Here is a 22,341-nt window from a genome sequence, read left to right as displayed (position 1 = left end):
TGTTTTCCAGGGAGGAGTAAAGAGAGTCACAACTTACTCATGGTTGTCCTGGTCACCAGCTTGAAGTGATGGAGCTCCTCAAACATCCTCTTGGAGATCTTCTCAATATGGAAGTGCTGGAGGATGCCTGGGGCCAAGCACAGAGTGGGGCAGGTGGTCAGGCGCTCTCTATCTGGAACGACCAACCCCTTTTTCTGCTTGGGCTGAGCATATCATCCCACTACTGGGGCTTAGGAGTCTCGAGCTGGGCTGTGTAATGTGCTTAACCAGGAACTTGGATGGCTTGGGGGTTATAATTGACTCCATTTGTTTCCTTGGCTCACTGACCTCCCCCCTGGTTCTCCAGAGGACAGAGATAAGGGAGACAGAGCTGCTGACCATGGGACCCGCTCCTGGGGAAAGCCACAGAGAATCAAGCATGGATGCTGGATGGAGTCTGTGCAGCCAAAGGCAGTATTAGACATTCTGCCCTTGCCCCTGGTCTGGGTAGACTATGTCTGTGACAAGCCACCGGGCTACCCTCCTGGCTTGGCAGCAAGAACCAGCAGCGGGTCTTGCAGACAGGTTGTTTGTGTAAATGGAGAAGCCAACCTTATTCCTGAACTCACCAGAAAGCACATTTTCCTTGGGGAAACAGTCACAGCTCCTTTCACTTTCCCTTATAAAAATGGGCAGAGTGAAAATAAGGGGGCTCCCACAGTCTCAACCTTGCCTGAATAGCTTTTATCAGAATAACACGTGAACAACTGAAAACTGCCTTGCAGTTAAGGAGTAATGTTACCAGCCCACTTAAATAATCCTCAAGAGGTCTACAGGGAGCAACGGACATAGAGCCTGGGTTTTCCTCTGTCCACTATGCACAGATCTTGATTACCCAGTGCTGTGAACAAGAGCTTATTTAGAGGTGACACTAGCAAGTTGAAAAGCATCCATGCATTTCTGTGAGGCGAGAGATGTGGGGTGATGGATGCATAGTGAGGTCACCACTAGGGAAGCCAACAGAACAGCACTTAGTCCTGGTGACCAGTTACAGAGGAGCTAGGGAGTTAGAGATGGCAAATCAACATTCCTGGGGTCTAGAGCAAAAATAAACAGGGATGAGCCTTATATGTGTGTTCTAGCATATTTTTAAAGGGGTAGAGAGGAACTTGTTCTTTTGAGAAAGAAAGAAGGGAGAGAAAAAAGGTCCACAAAATACTAGAGCAGTTGTTTCTCAAAGGATGGGTCCAAGTGCCACCTGTATCAGCATCACCCGGCTATCTGTTAGAAACACAAATGTTTAGACCCTACCGGAGGCTGAATTCACACTTCTTGGATGGGGCCAGGTAGCTGTTTTGGTTTTTTTTAAAAAATAAATTTATTTATTTATCTTGGTTGCATTGGGTCTTCATTGCTGTGCACAGGCCTTCTCTAGTTGCAGTGAGTGGGGGCTACTCTTCGTTGCAATGCACGGGCTTCTCATTGTGGTGGCTCCTCTTGTCGTGGAGCAAGGGCTCCAGGCGCGCAGGCTTCAGTAGTTGTGGCACAGCGGGCTCTAGAGTGAAGGTTCAGTAGTTGTGGCACACGGGCTTAGTTGCTCCATGGCATATGGGATGCTCTTGGACAAGGGATTGAACCCATGTCCCCTGCATTGGCAGGCGGATTCTGAACCACTGTGCCACCAGGGAAGTCCTGGTAACTGTGTTTTAAACCAGCTCCTTGTGTGATACTGAAACTTACTCAAGTTCGAGCACTCTCGAACCTTATGCAGGAGCCAATTGAAAAAGGATGTGCGTTATTTCCCAATTGAAATCTCTCCTCTACACCCGGATTCCTAGAAAACTTGACCAGACTAGATCAGCCCTAGTCTCATAGCTATGGGATGGTTTGATAGCTACAAGGATGATGTTTTAAATTTGTCTTACTGCCAAGTCCCCAGCATGATTTGAGAGACTCACCTGTGCACTGAATGATTGCATTTTCACGTTTGTTGAGCTTCCTCTGGGAAACAATGGTAGACTACAGTTTGGGAGTTTACAACCCTGGCTGTACATCAGAATCACCTGTGGAGCTTTCAGAACAAACCCTTAAGCCCAAGCCCCACCTGGCCAATTAGTCAGACTCTCTGAAGGTAGGCTCAGGGATTTGCTTTTAAAAACCTCCCCAGGGCTTCCCTGGTGGCGCAGTGGTTGAGAGTCTGCCCGCCGATGTGGGGGATACAGGTTCCTGCCCCGGTCCGGGAGGATCCCACATGCCACGGAGCAGCTGGGCCTGTGAGCCATGGCTGCTGAGCCTGCACGTCTGGAGCCTGTGCTCTGCAACGGGAGAGGCCACAACAGTGAGAGGCCCGCGTACCACACACACACACACACAAAAAAAAACAAACTTCCCAGATGATTCTGATGTGCAGCCAGGGTTAAGAAGCACTCCTCCAGCCTTGGTTGTGTGAGAAAGACAACAAAACCCAACAGTCGATACTTACTTTTTAGTCCAGGTCCTGGTTAAAGCTAAAGGCCACAATAGCAGCGGTGGGAGTCATATGTTAGTTTCTAAGCAATCGGGAAATCTTCTGACCCAGAGGAACAGGTTGAAGCAAAATGAAGGTGAGTCTTCCATTCCTTCCCCGTGTCCCCCTTACAAAAAAATTGACAAGAAATTAATGTCATCTGGCTCACCCTTTCGAATGGTCCAAACGTGGACCTCTACCTGAGGCGGTCTCTCTGTCTCCAGTGCTATTTTTCTGGTGGTCTCCCCATCCTCCATGAACACAGACTCATACACGGGCATGGTTTCTTCTCCACAAAAGTAGCCTTTGCTGTCAAAGCTTTGGCCAGGAAGTTCTTCTGGAATCAGGAAGCAAGTAGAGATTTGTCATGGTTTACCAAAACTAGGAGCAAACCTCTGTATTTATGCATCTCTTTGTTCATAGCACCACACAAGCATCAAAAGTGGACAATCTACAAGAACATTCTTACAGAGATAGAAATCACACCCATATTTCACTGGCTCAGCTGAGGCTGCCCCTGTAACAGCCACCACATCACAAAGAAGCACATGACTTTTAAGTCCATGTGATGACAGAACACTGGCCCCAAAGCTACACTGGATCCACCATCACCGCATGAGAAGTGGATCCTCACAAAGACGAAGAATGTGACAAGGTACAAATCTGCTGGGTGCTTAAGGGAACATAGGATTTTTGATGCTGGGTCAGGATCATGGTTGGGCTAGCTCAATGTTGCCAACAGAGACCCAAGGAATGGGCTGACAGAAGGCCTCGGTTAGCTTCCCTGACGTCAATTAGGTATAATTAGAAAACATTTATGACACTCATTTATGTGCATATACTTGCCCAAAGGATCTATCCAAATTGGCTTGACATTTCTGAATGCTCTTTGATTCGTTTGTAAGCGGAATGCTAATACCGGATCAACACCAGTGCCAAAACCTAGAGGTCAGATTAGTCATATGTATGCTATGCCAAATGAACGGTTGGAAGACCAAAAAAAATTGGTCAGATCCCTCAACTATGGATCATGTAAAGTAAAAACTAACTTGTTGGCTTTCAGCTTCCAGGCATAAAGGTACCAGCCCCCTCTTACTCGCCATTCTGCTCCACCCTCCTCCTTCCTCAGCCCGCTACTGAAAGAAGTTTCCCTTGGTTGGTTATCCATGACTTAACTTGCTTTGCTGGCCTTGTAATCAGCACCCTCTTCAGCTGTGTACTTAAAGTGTAACGCTCAAATCGGGAACAACGAAGACAAGCTGAGGACACCCTGAAAATTTCTGAATATGTGCAGAAGCCACCTGTAAGCACATCTGATGAAAGCGTTGGGTGTTGAGTGCTTTGGGCCCGTGACTCTAATTAGAGGGACTCATTGTTAGCCAATCAGAGGCACTTGGACTAGAGGTTGTAATCAAATTGCTATTGCATGTCTCTTGCTGACCTGATTAGCTCTCCCATCCCCACCACCATTTTGGCACTGTAAGGACAAAATCCTAGTCTTCTCTGGATGATTCCAGGTTGGATTACTCAATTCGTAGATTATCCTAGAGTCAAGCTTTCTTTCTCCTTTTGTCTTTCTTTTTAGTTATTTAATTACTCGGTGGGCTGGTCTTTGTTGGCGATGCATTAGGTGATGAAGGGACATGCACTAGCAATTTTCAGTAGGTGGAGGGGGGAGGAGGTCATGGAGTATACAGGAACCTCTATGTATTTAATTACCACCTTTAGAATGAGAGCCGGGTTCCTGTGTTAAATCTTGCTCACCAGCTTAATACTAGCTATAGCTATCACAGCCATATGAAATCCATGATGGCACTGGAAGTGCCTATCATACACTACAAGTTCTCCCAGTGTCCTGAAGAGTTATCCTGCTCCACCACCCCTCCCCTCCAAGAACTTAATTTACTCACAAGAAGGGATCTAAAAACAACAAAATCCATTAGTGACTCAACCCTGGCTGGCACATGAAAATATTAAGAGTCAATAAACACAGCGTGTCTTTCGAACTACCTACTCGGCAACCTCTTCATTCCACATCGTCCACTTCAAGGTGCTTCCTTTTTTTTTTTTTTTTTTTTTCAAGGTGCTTCCTGATCACTGCACATGAACCTACTTTCATTTCCTTCTGGGGAAGTATGCCATGCCTGAAGTAATTTCTGGGCATTCCCACTTGCCACGAGAATGCTCCTGTCCTGAGCCCTCCAGAAGTAAGAAATTGAGAAACCACTCCGTATGGAAGTGGGGATGACTGAGGCAGGAGATGGAATATCCCAGCCCAGGAAACAAACTTGAAGTCTTACCAGGGGCTTTTTACGCTGTAACCCAAAAGGAGTGTGTCATTACGGGAATTCCAGGTATATTGGGGTGGTATGGTGGGGTTGAGAGGTGAGTTGGGGAACCTTCAGGGAGTAGAAGTCCTACACAACCCTGCAGATGACCACTGACACATGAAGCAAGGCCAGCCTCCACCAGAGCAAAGACAAGAGAGAGAGAGAGGTGAAACTCACATCCTTTATCTTGGTCTCAGTTTGTTACTGGAGGGGCCTGCAATCATTTGTTCTAATGAAACTTTTGGCTGGATCATCAGTGAATATTATTTGTCTCTTTTCCCTTCTCAACGCGAATAACTGAATTTACCGTTCTTTTTTCTGTCGATCTTCTTCTCCTCTCACTCCTTTATTCCTTTTCCTCTGTGTCCTGTGTCATTTTCTAAGAGGCTGAGGATGTCATGATCTTCCCTTTCTCACCCCTTCACATCACTGAGAACTCTACTCAAACATCGTTCTTCAGAGAAGCCAACCCCGACCAGCCTTTTGAAAGCACTTCACCCCGCCTGTGCCATTCACTGTCACCTGATCCTGTCTGTTTTTTTTCTTCCTAGTGCTCATCACCACTGAAAATTACATTATCTGTTTGTGTTCATTGCCTTTCTTCTCCCACTAGAATGTAAAGAGCATTACTGGCAAGTCGCCTGAGTCTGTCTGCTTTATCTCCCTATTCTCAACGCCTACAACAGTGTCTTGCACACAGAAGGCACATAATATGTGTTTCCAGATTGCATGCTGCGTGAACAAGTGCATGCCCCTTGAGGATCTGAAGTTGCTGAGTACCCGGGCCTCCGTGGATAGTGACTCTTGTAGGGCAACGTGACTATTGAGAGACCTTCAATTTGCAGACATCCATGTGTGGCTTGCTGAGGGCAGGTGACAGAATGGGACAGACACCCTCTCCTTCCATGTTGCCCAGTAAGTCCTCCATCTCTACACATCTGAGCAGTGCGGGAAAGTGGGAAAAGCCACTCTTGCAGAGAAACAGATTGTCAATGAGGCTCTTCGATATATTGCCAATTGGGATTCTGAGGGCAGTTTTTTAAATAATAGCCTCTATTAATTTTTCTAGTTACAAAAGTCATACACGTTTGTTGTTGAAATTTTAGAAAATACAGATAAACAAAAAGAAGAAAATAAGAACTACCCATCATTCAGTCACCCAAAGATGGCCACTGTTACATTTTGCCCTATGCCCTTCCAATCTTTTTTTTTGGTTAAGCATATTATCAACACTTTCTCTATTAAAGAGAAGAAAACTGAAGTGTATAAAGTGAAGTGACTTGCCCAGAGTTACAGAAATAGATAATAAAACCAAGGTTTGGAGCCCAGGTCACTTCCAGCCCATTGTTTTTTCCAGGCCAGCAGAAAATGTTGACTGATTTAAAAAAAAAAAAAAAGGCAAATCAGTTACTTAAGTGTTGGTTTTGACACACGAGCTTGAGAAAAATACAGTCGGTAGTATTGGGGTGACAGAGTACAGGATTGATGATCAAAGCATTCTCGCCCTGGCTCTGCCACTGGTTTTCTGTGTGACCTAGATCATAATATACATATTGTTTTCTAGCTTGCAGACTTTGTACTTAACAGATATATTGCAAATATGTTTCTGTGCCATTAAATCTTGTTCTGTAGTGATTTTTAATGGCTATGTAATACACCACAGTACAGATATACCATAATTTATTTAACCATTTCCATACTGGTGGACTTCCAGTTTGTTTCCAATAATTCGCCATTGTAAACAGCACTGCAGCAAAAATCCTTGTTTGTACATCTCTGTACATCTCTGATCACTTTCTTTGGATTTCTAGGAGTAGAACTGCTTAGCCAAAGAGTATGAACATAAAGGTTTTAATAAATGCCACCACCTGAAAGGCAACGCCTGTCCTGTGTCCTGTGCTCACACCTTTTTGATTCCTTCACTCTTATTTGACACATACAGCAATACAACCCTAACCACACAGAGAAATGGGATGTGGTCTGAAGGTGTGAGATTCAAATTGGAATATTATATGCTGGGAGGGTTTATCTTACCTGGGTAGTTTAGGTAACTATTAGTTTGTGTCTGAAATTATCTTGTTGTATTACTTTTATGATGATAGGCATTAGACCCTTGACAGGAGAGAAAACTGTGCTGGTAGAACTACTTCCAAGTGACACTAAAAGGCGTGGGGATCCAGTGAGGTGGCAGACTTGGAAGTTACAATAGGTCATCGTGGTTGGGTGGCTGCCATGTTCATATCCTCAGAATGTGCTCTCTCTGTGCCCCAAGTGAGTACATTTCCTCAACAATTTTAATGCCCCAAATCTCCACTCCATATCAGATAGCTCCTGTCCTTCCTACCCACACCCTGCCCCTACTCTGGAAGACGAAGCTTGTTACATTAAGGAAGATTTTGTTTGTGCCATAAATCAGTGCTTCTCAAACTTTAACGTGCATTGCAATCGCCTTGGGGACCTTGTTAAAATGCAGATTCTGATGCAGCAGGTCTGGGGTGGGACCTGAGAGTCTGGTTTTCTCACTAGCTCCCAGGTGCTGCTGGTCCATAAACCACACTTGGATTAGCAAAACCATAAACTACCCTGGGCCTACAGCAGTGGTTCCCAAACTTGCCTGCAAATTAATATTGTGTGGGGATCTTCTAAAATTCCAAACCCAAGGCCACAACTCAAATCAATTAAATCATATTCTCTGGGGATGAGACACAGGTATTTTTTTTTTTTTTTTAGTTTTAAGAGTTTATTTGAGCCAAAAATTGGTTCAAATTGGGCAGCATCTAGTCTAACAGATAGAAAGGAGCTCCAAGGAGCTGTACAAAATGAAAGACTTTTACAGGCAGAAGGGAACAGGAACAAGGAAGTTATATTTGGAAAAAAAAGCAGATTGGTTATTGCCAGGGCACTTTCCTTTAAGGGATGGCATTGGTCTATCAGGCAGGCGACCTCACTAGTGCTGATCAGGTGACTCCTGATTGACTGGTGTAGGATTTCATTTCTGGGAGAGTGAAAATTAATTGTCTCGATTTGGTGACATGGGGCTTAGCAAAATTGACTCCATGTTGGGCCTGTTGTCTTGTTTTTAGCAGAAGAGACCACCTGGTCCTAGTTTCCGTCCTCTGTCCATCCTGGCATCCTTCCACACTGCCCTCTGGTTCTTGGTGGTCCAGCCACACTGACGGCCTACTCATCCCCGGGCCTGTCTAGTCCTCAGTTGTTGGTTCAAGAGACAGGTATTTTTAGAAGCTCTCTGGGGGATTCCAACGTGCAGAGAAGTTTGGGAACCATTGGCCTACATGAAGATGCTCAAAATACATATATACTGAATACACTGACAAAGTTCATGTCTGTCTGCTACTCATGAGAAATTGCCTAAATTGAATAAATGATTTAGCTCTCTGCCTACACTTAAAAAACATTTGTTTTTTTTAAAAAAAATATTTATTTATTTGGCTGTGCTGGGTCTTAGTTGTGGCACACGGGATCTAGTTCCATGACCAGGGATCGAACCCGGGGCCCCTGCCTTGGGAGCGTGGAGTCTTAACCACTGGACTACCAGGGAAGTCCCTAAAAACATTTGGTTTTTCATCTGTGTTTACAACAGTGCTTTGCAGGTAGATATAAGAAATGATAAACTCATGTGCCTGGAAGTGATTAATTCATTCAGTCCTAGAATGTTAGAGCTGGAAAGACCCTAAGAAATCTACTCTAACCCTCTCGTTTTGCAGAGAAGGAAACTGAGGCTCAGAGAGGTGAAGTGACTTATTCTAGGTCACACAGGAAACCAGTGGCAGAGCCAGGGCTAGAATGCTTAATTATCAATCCAGTACTCTGTCACCCTAATACTATGGACTATATTTTTCTCTAGCTCATGTGTCAAAACCAACATTTAAGTAACTGATTTGCCCTTTTTTTTTTTTTTATCAGTCAACATTTTCTGCTGGCCTGAAAAAATGGGCTGGAAGTGACCCGGGTTCCAAACCTTGGTTATATTATCTATTTCTGTGACTCTGGGCAAGTCACTTCACTTTATACACCTCCGTTTTCTTGTCTTTAATAGAGAAATGATAATATCATTATAGGATTTTAGAATCGGAAGGAAGCTTAGATATTAACTATTCCAAACTTTTCATTGTATAGATGAGGATGATGCAGCCTAGAGAAGATCTGGCACATTTCCAAGGTCACCCAGCAAGTTAGTTATTAGGACCAGAACCCACTCTCCTTCCACTATGCCTCACCTGTCTCTAGTCCTATCTGAAAGAGAAAATGAAGGTGATTGATGAGTTCAACGGTGATGTAAAGAAAGGGTGCTATTGTCCTTCCTAATAATCACGATAACCTAATTTCTCTACTATTTAGAAAAGCAAGGCTTAAGTTCGGCCCTTAGGGCTACATGGGACCAAAGGTGTGGTAGACACAAGCAAATCCCCAGCCTGTTTCTGAGAAGTCACTTTCTTCCAAGCAACCATCTTATCAGCCCTTCAAGAGAGGAGCAAACGTAGCTTGTTGTCAGTTATTAGTAGAACTATTACCATTACAATCATATGGCAGGTTGTGGTTATGTTTCTGATACTCAAAGAACATTGAGAATGACCTTGTGGGGATCTCAGTCAACCAAAGGCAGGGCTTCCAACCAACGCACCTTTTGCCTTTTTACCTGGACACACCTTGCAGCACTTTCCATCTATTTTTTGAGGATACTTGCAGGGGTATCGACTGGGGCAGTGGATTTTCTTGCACTCTTGCTTGGTGACATTACAGGTGCACAGCACACATTCCACTATGCCAAATGCCCGGAGGTTTGGGTGCCAGGACTCGCCGTGGGAATAGGTCTTTCCATTGGAAACACACACTGGAAGAGAACACAGGACTGGAAATTAAAGGCTAGGGAGCTGAAATGGGCCCCGGTGCTCAGAGCCCAAGCCCTGAACCCCTTAAGACATCAAGCATCCTTTGTTTGTGTTGTGCCCATGGAGATGTGTTTATAGAGGAGCCTCTGTAACCAAAAAACAGCTTGTGCCTTGCTCTCCTGTCAGCAACTATTCAGGATCTTCAACAGAGGCCTCTGGATGCCCACAAGGGCCTGACACATAGTAGGCCATCAAATAGTATGTTTTAAATGGAGGAATGAATGGATGCATGAAAGCAGAGTTCTAGCTGTCCAGGGTGTCTGATAAGGAACCTCTGCTAGAATGTAGTGTTCAGACCTGTAGTTCCATAGAGGATTGGGACGGCCCAAGTGGATGTACTCCTAGGCATGAAAATCTCCCAGGAAGGTTTGCTGTCCAGGGAGACTAGATGCAAAAACTACTGGTCTTCTCAAAGGGCCAAGTTTTTCCAGATCCTGAGGCAAATCCATTCAGAAGGTCAAATGCTATGAGAATTTGATCTACTAACACAGAAAGGTACGGAGCTCAGTGGTGCTGGCTTACTCTCTGGAGTGGGAAGGAAGGTGCTGAGACAAGATTGAGAAGGAAAGGACCCACCCCTCCCGGGTAAGTGGTGAAAGGTAGCCTTTTACGCCTCTAATCTTCTGGCAATGTCCTGTATCCTCATAGTAGCTGTAGAGATTTGGCTATAGTGAATCTTGACTGCTCTAGAGATACCCTTTGGTGGTCTCACATTTGCTGAGTGGAAGAGAAGTCACCGGCTCCATGTTTTCTGGGGCGGGGGGAGGTTTGCAAGAGCAAGCATCTGGGATGCAGGCTGAGGGGCCTATGAAGGGAAGGAGTCACAGGAACATCCTTCAGTGCAAACCAACCAAAACATATCCAACTTTGACACTAAGGCATGGAGCGAAGCTTCAGTATAAGACCTGCACAGAGCCGCAAATAGGGAGGTCTGAGAATGAGTTCTCTCTTTTTTGAAAGTGCTGAGACATTCTGGAGATTTCCAGCCATGACGGGGACTGGGTGTGTTTCTCATTATTCCCATCACCTCATCATACCCAGGGAGACCTGTCGGCATCCCAATCAACAACATCTCTAGGGTGGGTTGTATCACTTAAGGCGGGGCGAGGGTAGGAAAAATAGCCCCACTTGGGGCGTTTCTTAAGAACTGACTGATTTGGCTGCAAGACAATGGCCTCAGAAGGATGAATCATTGGGCTATTTCTCTCATCAAATCCACTGGGTCACATTAGGAAATATGGACAATGTCGGCTGCCTTTTCCTGTCCTTTGCAAGAGCTGCTAGAGTACTAGGCACTCTAACAGGTCAATGCATGTAAAGATTTCCATGAACCTAAGCCAGAGAAGCTCCTAATCGTACAGTGAGATAGAATAGGGGCTTGAAATCTAAACTGTTGATGGAATCACAGGACAAGATGGACCCGATGTGTTGTTCTCTCTCCTGCCAACCTCTCTTCTCTCTCCTCCCCAGACAGTGACACACCCTTCTAGACAACGAGATCATGTGGGTGCAGACTCTGCTTCAAGAAAGTTTAGGCTAGACTCAAGTTAAGAATGGTGGGGGTCGGGCTTCCCTGGTGGCGCAGTGGTTGGGAGCCCGCCTGCCGATGCAGGGGACACGGGTTCGTGCCCTGGTCCGGGAGGATCCCACATGCCGCGGAGCGGCTGGGCCCGCGAGCCATGGCTGCTGAGCCTGTGCGTCCGGAGCCTGTGCTCCACAACAGGAGAGGTCACAGCGGTGAGACGCCCGCGTACCGCAAAAAAACAAAACAAAAAACACCCAAGAATGGTGGGGTCCTACTGATTCTCCTCTTGAACTCTAGCAAGGGACAAAGTAGATGTATCTCAGAGGAACACATTGTTAGCAGGAGGGCTAAGGAGCGGGGCAGGCAGGACCCCTCTCCCCTAAACATTTGGACTAAGGGAATAATCCAGACTGGGTAAGAGCCTACACTCTGAAGTGCAATAGGGTGAGATCAACTCTCTAGGGGGAAACACAGCCTTCTCCCCACCAACAAATTCTCAAGATGATTTCAATCATCCAGCTGGGGCGTTGGGAGTTGGAGATAGGGACAAGTGACTCTCTAATGAGCTATAGTAGAGAAAGGTCAGGAGAGAACGGCTGCATCCAAATCACTGGGGTCAATGAATAAATGTAAACCAGCTGGGGCTTTTGTAGGACATGGAGAAATCAAGGGATGAGCCTCTGCCCTGAAAATGAAGAGGCCGGTGGAAATTATGGGATTTAGGATTTTCAAAGACCATTTCCCCACACGTTTTTTAAGGCTTTAAAATACTTTCAGAGCAAATGGAATCTATTGAAGGCAATTGAGGACTGAAAATCAAACTGCATCTTTACCTAACTCCTCCTCCTCATTTCATAAATTCATATCAGAATGCCTTGGAATTTAAAAATAATAAATTTCAAATCAAACCCAGATCAATAGTAAATATTTCCAATTCTTCTAATACCTCACCATTTTTTATTAAGAGTTTTATTTTGAATGTTCTTTTCTTAAGCCTGTTAGTTTCAAAAGCAATTTAATTTTTTTATCTGTAATCTGAAATTTACATCTAACTAGTAACAGATGTGATCAACTAGCTTTGGCCTGACCAGCTTTGTTGAGATTTATAGTAGGAGTTCTTTGTAACGGATTGTTTTTCACCCATGTTATTCAATCATTTGGTTTAATAATTTATTACTTTTAACCCATTCAGAGAACTGCCTTTGATTTGTTTTTCCTTTAAAGGAAACAAAACATGTTTGTGGTTTCATAAAAAGGAACCAGCTGAGCTTTTGCTCTGAAGAGCTGGTTGACAGGATGCCTAAAGGAGTAAGAAGCAGTCAATTGTTTGATTGAATTTCTCCTTCCCCCCCAACCCCGCTACTGGCCGGGAGGCGGCGGGGGTGGGGTGCATGGCAGTGGCTGGAGACCTCTGTGCAGTTAAGAATGGGCCGTGGACGTGTGTGCTTGGCCGAGTGGGCTGAACAGTGGTACTAACCTGAGCAGCCAGGAGGTTTCTGGATTTCTCACTGGATTACTCACTTCTAAGCATAATCTCCTCCTATGAATTAGAATCTCTGAGTGGGGAGCATGGAATAAGTGCCTTTAACAAGAGTGCCAGGAGAAGCTCGGGCAATGAGGGGTGAGAATTGCTCCCTCTACGGTTCAGATGAGAGCTTTAGAGGCGTTTAGAGCCGACTTGAATATTGGGTGTCCTGTTGGAAAACAAACCACCTTTCATTCTGTTAAAGCCCCAGCAAACTTTCCCAAATGACCTTCAACCCCCAGAGGCAACGGAGAAAATGCTGGAGGGTGCATCAGGTTCACTGCTTTCTCACCTTTGGTCCTTAATAAGGACAGATACTCCTGAAATATAAACTATGGTCTTTGGACTGTATTTAGGAAAGTCCTAACAGTCCTCTGCAGTCACTTGTCCACACTCGCTTGGTAGACTGGATGGTGAGTGATCCACATGGGATGGGAATGTCTGACATGGAAGGGAGAAAGGGTCCTTTCCCAGCTCTCCAAAGACCAGGGCTGCTGAAGCCCCGACAGGGTGCAGTACCAAAGAAGCACGTCCCTTACCCTGGCCATGCTTGTGTTTGTTATTGATGACGATCTGCACGATGGTTCCCGATGCTTGCTGCGAATCCATGAGCGCTCCCCGGTGACTTCTGGCCCCGGGAAAGCGGGGCAGACCTCCAGACTGTCGGCTTGGTGGGGGATCATAGTGCGAGCGGTGGTAAGAATGTCTCTGTGAAATGACAAAGGACAAATTCAGCCCCCAGAATCTACCAATGAGAAGACTGAGATGGACTTAGCTACCTTAGAAGCTGTTTGATCGTTTTTAGTGATGAGCTCTGATCTGAACTGCATGTCCACTGAAACCAACAGAGAAATTGGGATGTGGCGGAAGAACAGCTCTGGCAGTATGCTGAGATTTCTCTCTCTTCTGGCAGGAGACTGGACTAGATTCACAGACAAGCTCCTGAGGGAGAAAAATAGCCCAAAAGGGTAAAGTATCTTTCCTGCTCCCAAGAATCTCACCTTCAGGTTTAAGAATTTACATAGTCACCTGCAAGGCAAAGCAGAGTGTGATAGAGGCCACAGAAGAAGGATAAAATGCTGTGCAAATTAGGACGAGACAGAGAGCTTCTAGTTGGGGAGGGTTTGTGACCTGGGCCATGAAGCGTGAGTGGACTTTTTACAGGCAGACTTGGTGAGGAATATTCCAGGCAGAGATTTCCAAGTTGAGAAGGTGTAGCAGAGAACATGGAGTCCATAAAAGGGAACAGCCGAAGGATAACATTCCAAAAGTGGGTTAGAGCCAGATCATGGAGGACTTGCAATGACAGGCTAAGGGGCGAGGACTTTATTTGGTAGGCAATAGAGGTGAGGGTGTAGAAGCCTTTCAGGGATTTATTTTTTTTTTAAGTATGTAAAAAAAATCGGAACTGTGTTTCAAAAGCATTGAGCCCTGACAATGTGTACGGTGAACTGGATAGGAGGAAGAGGTGGGAGGCGAGTCTGGTCTGGATAAGAGATACTGAGACTCCAAACGCAGGCAACGGCATGAGGGCACAGAGAAGGGCACAGATACCCCAGACGTTTTATAGACAGAAGGATGGACTATGCAGGATGGCACTAGAATGCCAGCTCCACAGAGGTGAGGACTTTTGTTGTGTTCACTGCTGTATCTCCAGTGCCTAGAACAGTGTCCAGCATCTAGAAGGTGCTCATCAAAGCCTTGTTGAATGGACAAAGGAAAGCTGCGGTCCCTCATGAAAGTTTAGAGTCTTGTAGTACAGACAACCCCATCACTGCTCTTTCAGCAAGCGTTCAAGACACACGATGAGCCCACTCTTCTGCTACCCACCCCTCGCCCAGGAGATGAAGTAGACTGGGGTTAGAGGAGGATGGAACAGATGAAGAATAGAACCGTAAGGCTTAAAGCCCAATAACACTGTGTTTTAGGGATAATTGTCAGGGGTAAGGGAAGGGGGTGGGTCCCACAAAAGACGCTTTGGCAGGCAATTACAAAGGAATATCCTTATATTCAGTGATAGAACTAGCAAGGAACATTGAGAAGGTAGTTATGGGACCCCCTGACCCCACCATCCCCTGAAACATTTATTTTAGTTATGTTCCATAGACACACATGTTGCAAACTTAGCTTTGGGAATTACTATTACTCTCCTGGTTAGGGGATGGGGAGGCATGGGTGAGAGAAGGCGAGAGCGAACAGGAGCTGGAGTAAGAGAAAGAGAATATTATCCTATATCTAAGAAGAGCCCATGCTGGTGCATTGCTATAAAAACTCACACAAATAAGAGTTTGCATCAATTTATTATCATGTGCACAGACAGGATTCTCAGTGCAAATATTTTTCATTCCCACAATGGCTCATATGTCTCTGTCTGCCACAATCACTCACATCCCACAAAGGCCATTACAGGTTGTTCTGTCCTTTCTGGAGTTTGGCAAAGTTTTGCCAAAGGAACACAGAGAGGAGAGTTTGGCTGGTGGGTGTCCTACTGATGCTGAAAGGAGGGGGTTCGATGGGGCTAGAATTTGAAAGGGAAGGTCACCGACCCAGGATAAGCTGCAAGTACAAGGAGTGCTCTTATTCATGAGGGTGAACACGAATTGAAAAGCTGTTCTTCGGTACTGGGGACTCTGATCCTGGACATATGATAAGGGGAGAAAAATGATTCAAGACACACACAAAAGGAACACAGGGCTTTTGACCAGAGGCCAACCCAGCCCTCCCCAAACCCCATCTAAGTCTTTTATTTTACAGACAGAGAAACTGAGGCCAAGAAGAAGAGGGGTTTTATTTGGAGTGAGAGTGATAGTTGAGCTTTTGGAGACGGCAGGAGAGTGGGAGAGTGGGAAAGGAGAGAGGAAGAGGAAGAGGAGGACGACGTGGGAGAGATCACATCTGCTTAAGCTCAGGGATCCCCAAACATTTGCTTAAAAGCTGCTCCAAAGAAAAATTCTCTCCCGTATAGAAGTCTGCCACAGTGTTCACAATCACACACGCCACTGGTCTCCATCTCGGCTGCACACAGAATCACCTGTGGAGCCATAAAAACACTAATCCCACCCCCAGGGATTCCGATGGAATTGGTCTGGGTTAAGGCCTGGGCATCCGGATTTTTATATACTCCTCAGGGGACCCTAATTTGAAGCCAAGGTGGAGAATAACTGACATAAAGGATCTTCTGTTTCGGCCCCGGGGTTGGGGTGGTGATGTGTGATTTTGATTTAGGCGTAATGGAGTCGCTCCCCTGAACAAATGAAAGAGGCTTACCATGGGCCGTTCTGACCTTGGAATCTATAGCGAAGGAGAAAAAGGCATTAACGCCTTGGAGTTGTAAGTGAAATTGGAGCTTATCTTTAAAACCAGCTGTGAATAGGCTGTTTGAGAGAGCAGGTCAAAACCAGTTAGGTAGAAGCGATCATATGTCTAGGCTTTATTTTCTTCTGCTCAATATTTTGGTATTATTTGATTTACTGACTTGAAGGACTGACAAATATCTCAGGCTTCTGAGATGGCTGTGACACAGTTCTTCCCTGGTGTTGGAAAATCTCAGCCATTGAAGAAGTTACCCAGGAGTTTCTTCTTTACTTGTTCTAAGGTCTAAGATATAAGTGTTTTATTGGCAGAAACAGGAAAACATGAAAGTTTAGAAATGGCCTCAGAAGTGCCTTCCTCGTTCTGATCCTGTGCTACAGTTTTGCAAGATGTTACCACTGGGGGAAACTGGGTAAAGGGTACACGCCATCTCTCTGTGTTCTCTCTTACAGTTGCAAGTGAATCTACATTTACTCACACAATTAAAAGTTTAATTTTAAAAATGTCTTCAGAATTCATTCTAATCCACACAGCCATGAGCACATTACACCTTAGTCATGAGTAACCTAGGACTATCCCTGTCTGGGAGACACTTAGGCCAGTTTCCTATCCAGAGCATTGTTCTGAAAATGTGAATGAGACATGGATTTTTATGTGTTTCATATTGTTTCTATGCCAAATTCTTTCACTTTTCTAATGGTAAATCTCTGAGTAATCTATTGGGGGCAAAATCGGAGTTTGGCTGTTGTCCAAAACAAAATTATGCTTGCTTTCATGTTTTGGCTTTCCACCCTGTGCCTATTTCTCTCTCCTCACATTCCTTCCCCCCCCACACACACTTCCACCGATGGTACACGGACCAGTTCATATGAACTTATGATCTGGAAATCAAACAGAAACCATTTCAGGTTTTTACAAAGGAGTCATCATTAAACCACTGGTTCTCCTTTTTGTGTACTTCGTAAAACTTGGTTAAACTGATGGTTTTGAGCCCACGTGGCAAAATAAACCAATCAGTTGTGTTTCTGTTGACCCAAGTTTGTGATGGTTTCCTAAGAATAGGAACAGTCTACTAAAAGGGACACTCTACTGAATCAGAAATGTGTTTTTTTCTCCCATGTGGAAAGTTGGGCCTGCAAATGCTATTCAGAAGGGATTCTCTTACCTTCTAATAAGTTTGAAGAATTTCTCTCTGATTTGGGACAAAGTCCTATGCATTAACATTAAGGAAAAGCCCCCCTGCCCCCTGCCTTTGCAACACACACACATACATTTCACTCTGCCTTCCACACCCATTCATTCAACACATATTTATTGGGTGCCAACTATGTGCCAGGTACATACTTTTCTGTTACTACAGATGCTATTTATTATTTAAATCATATCCTGCAATATCTATCCCTTGTAGAACAAAGGAAAATATTTATTTATAATAAAGTGGAACCATCTGGACATTTTGGCCTACCAGGCGCAAATGTTCATTTCTAAAGATAAGTCTTGAACTCCTTTGAAAATCTATAACTCTTTCAAGGCCCTGCCTTCTATATCTGACCTCTTTTGCTACAGGAAGTATCACATTAAGTCCAGCCCTATGACCAGCAGTTTAGGAAGAACAATGAGGCTGAAAGACAATGATGGAGGTGGGGGCAGCATGAGACAAAGTCAAGAAGAAAGACTAATTAATGGCATTACCAGCAAGACCACTGAGGGGGCCATAGTGCCTAGTGTTGGGGGCTAAGGCACCCAGCTTAAGGTGACTGAGACCTAACTTTGGCTTAGAATGGCATCTGGTTGACAGCTACTAATTTAGCCACTCTCGACTTCCTACCAAGATTAAAAAAAAAAAAATGGGGGCTGAGGAAAAGAGGAAATTCACAACACAGAACAGGGAGACTGACATCATCTCCCATCAGGATCTGGAAGGAATCTCACTTAGTATAAAGTAGATACACTGCTGGATGGAGAAAGTCTTTCCTCAGGGTCTATGTTAACCCACAAACTGGGAAGCCCACACTCTCTTGCAGGAGTGCTGCTTTTTTGAGATATCCAGAGTATTATTCTCCACTCCATTCACAAATCCTTTTCCATTCATTTGGAAACAAGAATGTCTAGAAAAGAATATGACTTGACAATAAAACAAATACAAATCCTTTCATCTCCTTGCTGAGGATGTTGGCAAGCTGGGGGCATGCAGGTCAGAAGTGGCACATGTGATGGCCTTAGTCACACTGTGATGTTGGTACTGACCATTGTACTAGGTCCTGGATCAACACCTTCTTCCATACCCTCATGATTCTTGGGCCTGACCTATAATTCCATAGACTCTTGCCCTAATATCCAATGTTTGTTGAGAACTAATTTCCAAGGTTTAAAAAATCAATTAAATTTGATTTATTACAAAACTAATTCATGCTCATTGAAAAATATCAAATAATACATAAGATACAAAATAAAAAATCAAACATTACCTTTCCTCCTGCCCACTTGCACCCCTGAGAGTATCACAATTAATATATTGGTATGTGACCTTCTAGATCTTTTCATATGTATTTACTCACATGCACACACAATTTTTACATAAGGAAATGATAGTATAAATTGTAACCAGCACCTTGTTTTGTTTACATACTATATCTTGGCGATCCCTCCACTTTACTACATTTTGATGTACCACATTCTTTTTAACAAATGTATGGTGTCCTATAGATTGGGTGTGTTTAACCAAACCCCTCTAGACAGCATTTAGGTTGTCTCCATTTGTCTTGCTTTTATGAAAATAATTCTACATTGAATGCTCTGTATACTTCTTTTGTATGAGGGTATGATGAATACCCATTTATTTGCAACGAATGCCTTGGTACATTTTGTACTTTTTGTACACTTATTTTATTGGATGAAAGATTCTTTAAATTCTACAGTGTTTTACCATTTTCAAAAGTTTCACACTCATGATTTCATACAATCCCATATGGACTCATATAAAGTCCTTTAATATGATAGATCCTTTGAACCGGAACATCTTCTTTTCTGATTTTTAGAGGTTTGAAGTGTTGCTCTACTTCGACATATATTTCTTGGAGGGATTCTCTTTTGTTAATTACTTCAAAATATAAAGGAATAAGAGACGCTACTACTATACATAGAGAGATGCCCACTCATAAGGCTTATTCTGAGATTAGCACCAAGAATAGAAATGAGAAGATGTTGCAGGTTGAGAAAGGGAATCTGGCTGCTACCTTTCCTTTCTTCCAGCTGTATGACTGAGAGCCTAAGGCTTAGGGGAGGTTTCTATGGACATGTCCAAGGTACCTGTGCCCAAAGGATGGGCTGACGTACCTTACGATCCCACAGAAGGTCCTCGCTGTTGAGGCTGGGGGTGGTGACTTGCCTTCCTTACAGAAGACAAAGATTTGGCAAGTCATTCCAAAAGCGTACCAACTTCTAATCTAGATGAAGGGTGCCTAAGGGCTGGGCTATGATTTCTTCATGTTCATGTCCTGGCCTCAGTTACCAATTATACAATGCACTTAAATGGTTCCAGGTGGATGATGATGGCATTCACACTTCTGAGGAAAGGGAAGAAAAATGGTGTTAGAGACGGGCCCTTTTATGGCATTGCTGGGACAGTACCCATGGAGGGAGGGAAGTCTGGCCTGATGCTGTGAAGTATTGAATTATTTGAGCTATTCATACTTACTGCTTCTCTGTTGGCAGGTTGCCTGAAGATATCACCATCAGAATGTTCCCACGACAATTCTCCATCCCCTGTTTATTAAAAAGAAATAAAGAATTATACATAAATAGAAGGGGAAAATATTAACCTGTGACCCAGTAACATTTTGGGTTCTATGATCCCAAGGTTCTTTACACATTTTAGCTTTTGTGGCTGTCCTTCAAGCAGCAATGTTGAAAGATTTCTCCCTGGGTGTGTCTCATTTTTCAAGACAACTCTGAAGAAAGTTGCCACTTTCTAAAACAGACCATCCAGCAATATTACACAGAATTTGGAAAATAAAAGGGAAAATAATCACTTTCCACTGTAATATAGCCATCATTGTCACATTTGCTTATTTTATTCTGAAGATAGTTAAGTCTTTTACAGGTCATATTCAACTTGTGTTTAAACTACCCTTCAAAAGTGAGAGTTTTGAGGATTTGGTCTGTCATGGTTTGTTAAATTCACCATTATGCCTCTGAGAAGTTATGACTTGATCTGAAAGTTAAGGTAAAACTTGCTGTGGTTAGAGTGTTTACATAACCCATATCTTCTCTTTTTGCCTGAGACACCTTTCTCTGGGTCTCCACAACCCAATTTTGAACAGCACATCTCCCTATCATTGCTGTCTTCCAGACTAACTGCTTTTAGGGGGAACATTTTACTTTCAGCCTTGAGAAGAGCAAACTCATAACAGATATGGATATCCCTCAGCTGATTAAAGATAAAAAATAAGAGGACAATCTCCAAAAATACTACCTTGTATTATCTATGACCAAACAAGCAGATGGGAACAGCTCGGTCTTAGAGATATTTGCACCACTCTAAATGAGTACTATTTATGTGTGTGTGTGTGTGTGTGTGTGTGTGTGTGTGTGTGTACCTGGTTGAGGATAACCCAATATCTATTCAACCATATATTTCATGGGATAACACGGAATACAAAAATGTATAAACATTAAGAATTTTCTATTCTAATTCATCTCCCAAGCTTTCAAAACCTAACTCTAACTAGTAGTGTGTTACTGGTTCAAGTACTGTTACTGGTTTAGGACTGGAAAAAGACCTCAAGATTAATTTGATACCAATATTATCATCGGGTAGTGACATAAAACATAGCATGGCTTTAACCTCCATGATTCAAAGATCATCTTATGGAAAAAACTATGAATTTTGAAGATTTAACTATGATTGCTACATTCATCTTCCTAAAACACCACTTTGATTATATAATCGTATCATTTCCTGATCAAAAAACCCTCAGTGAGTCCCCATCTAAGACTCTCTATTTAATCAGCCTCACCTCATCTTTACTGAGCACCTACCTCCGACCCAAATATCTTAGCTACTCTACAGTGGGAACCCTTTGACCTCTTTACTCTTCATTGAAACTGTGGCCCCCATTCTTGGTTCTATGTTTTTGCTCATTTTTCTTCTGAAATTACTTTCCCAGCTCCCACACTCCATAGCTCCTGTATAACTATAAAAACCATGAAGGTTTTCCTCCTCTACAAAGTCTTCCTCAAGTTCTCTCACATATTTCTAATTGCCTAAAGGACTTAGCATTCTGTAGCCTTAGAGATGTATAGGACTTCAGGCATAATTTTGTCCAACTGTTCCATGTAACAGGTGGAGAAACCAAGGCTCAGAGAGAGCAAGGAGCCATTTACTCACATAGCACGTTGATGAGAGCTTACAACCCAAATCTCAGTTTTCCTGGCTCCCAAATAAGTATGTCTATTCTATAAGAGCAGGGTTTATTATTTGTGTTATTAATGGCTGTATCACCATGATCTATAGCAGTGCCTGACACATAATAGTCACTCAATAAATACTCACCAAATGATAGAATTGGGAGGCCTTCTCTTATCACCTATCTAAAATTTCAAATCCCCTCTGATACTTCTTATCCCCCCTCTTTGCTTTTTGATCTTAGGACTCAACAGTATCTTACAGTTTATATATTTTATTTGTTGTCTGCTTTCTCCCACTAGAATTCTCCTATGAGAACGAGGATTTTTGTCTATCACGTTCACTGATGTAACCCGCAGCACCTAGAACAGTGCTGGGCGCATAGTTAGTACTTATTCAAAACTTCTTGAATGAATGAATACTAAAACAGTTTACAATATTTTCTTCTGTTAAACGTTTCTTGAGCCTGCCTTGTCTCCCTAAAGAGACTGTAAATCCCTTAAAACCAAGGACCATGTCTTAGACCTCCCTCTGTATCACCTACATCACTGTTTCCCAAAGTGTGGTCTCTGGACCAGCAACATCAGCATAAATTGAGAACTTGTTAGAAATGCAAAAATTTGGACCCCACCCCATACCTAGTAAGTCAGAAACTCTGGGGTGGGGGGTCAGTGATCTGGGTACACATCAGGTGCTCAGTATATGTACTGAGTCGAACTTCAGTAAAAAATACAGAATTAAGTACTTAGCCAATAGCATTCTTGCCTCTTCCTGGTTATTCCATGGTGGGAGGGAGGGAGACGCAAGAGGGAAGAGATATGGGAACATATGTATATGTATAACTGAT

The 22,341-nt window shown here is 43.7% G+C and overlaps 1 protein-coding gene across 4 annotated transcripts in view; it reads right to left on the bottom strand.

Annotated features, from left to right (window-relative positions):
- Positions 1-22,341, bottom strand: part of CHRDL1 (chordin like 1) — a 117,948-nt gene that overhangs the window by 5,444 nt on the left and 90,163 nt on the right. For 2 of the 4 annotated variants that reach the window (XM_059050536.2, XM_059050535.2), the window contains exons 7-11: positions 19,785-19,852; positions 13,315-13,483; positions 9,458-9,667; positions 2,655-2,822; positions 38-127 (exon numbers count right to left, since the gene is read on the bottom strand). In XM_059050536.2, the coding sequence (XP_058906519.2) occupies positions 38-127; positions 2,655-2,822; positions 9,458-9,667; positions 13,315-13,483; positions 19,785-19,852 (705 nt within the window). The remainder of the gene's footprint in view (positions 1-37; positions 128-2,654; positions 2,823-9,457; positions 9,668-13,314; positions 13,484-19,784; positions 19,853-22,341) is intronic. The other 2 variants (XM_059050539.2, XM_059050540.2) reach the window with 1 other exon arrangement.

This window comes from Kogia breviceps, chromosome X (genome assembly GCF_026419965.1).
Source record: "Kogia breviceps isolate mKogBre1 chromosome X, mKogBre1 haplotype 1, whole genome shotgun sequence".
Taxonomy (NCBI): domain Eukaryota; kingdom Metazoa; phylum Chordata; class Mammalia; order Artiodactyla; family Physeteridae; genus Kogia; species Kogia breviceps.
Note: the sequence above shows the minus strand (reverse complement) of the source record. Positions and strands in the feature narration are given on the sequence as shown.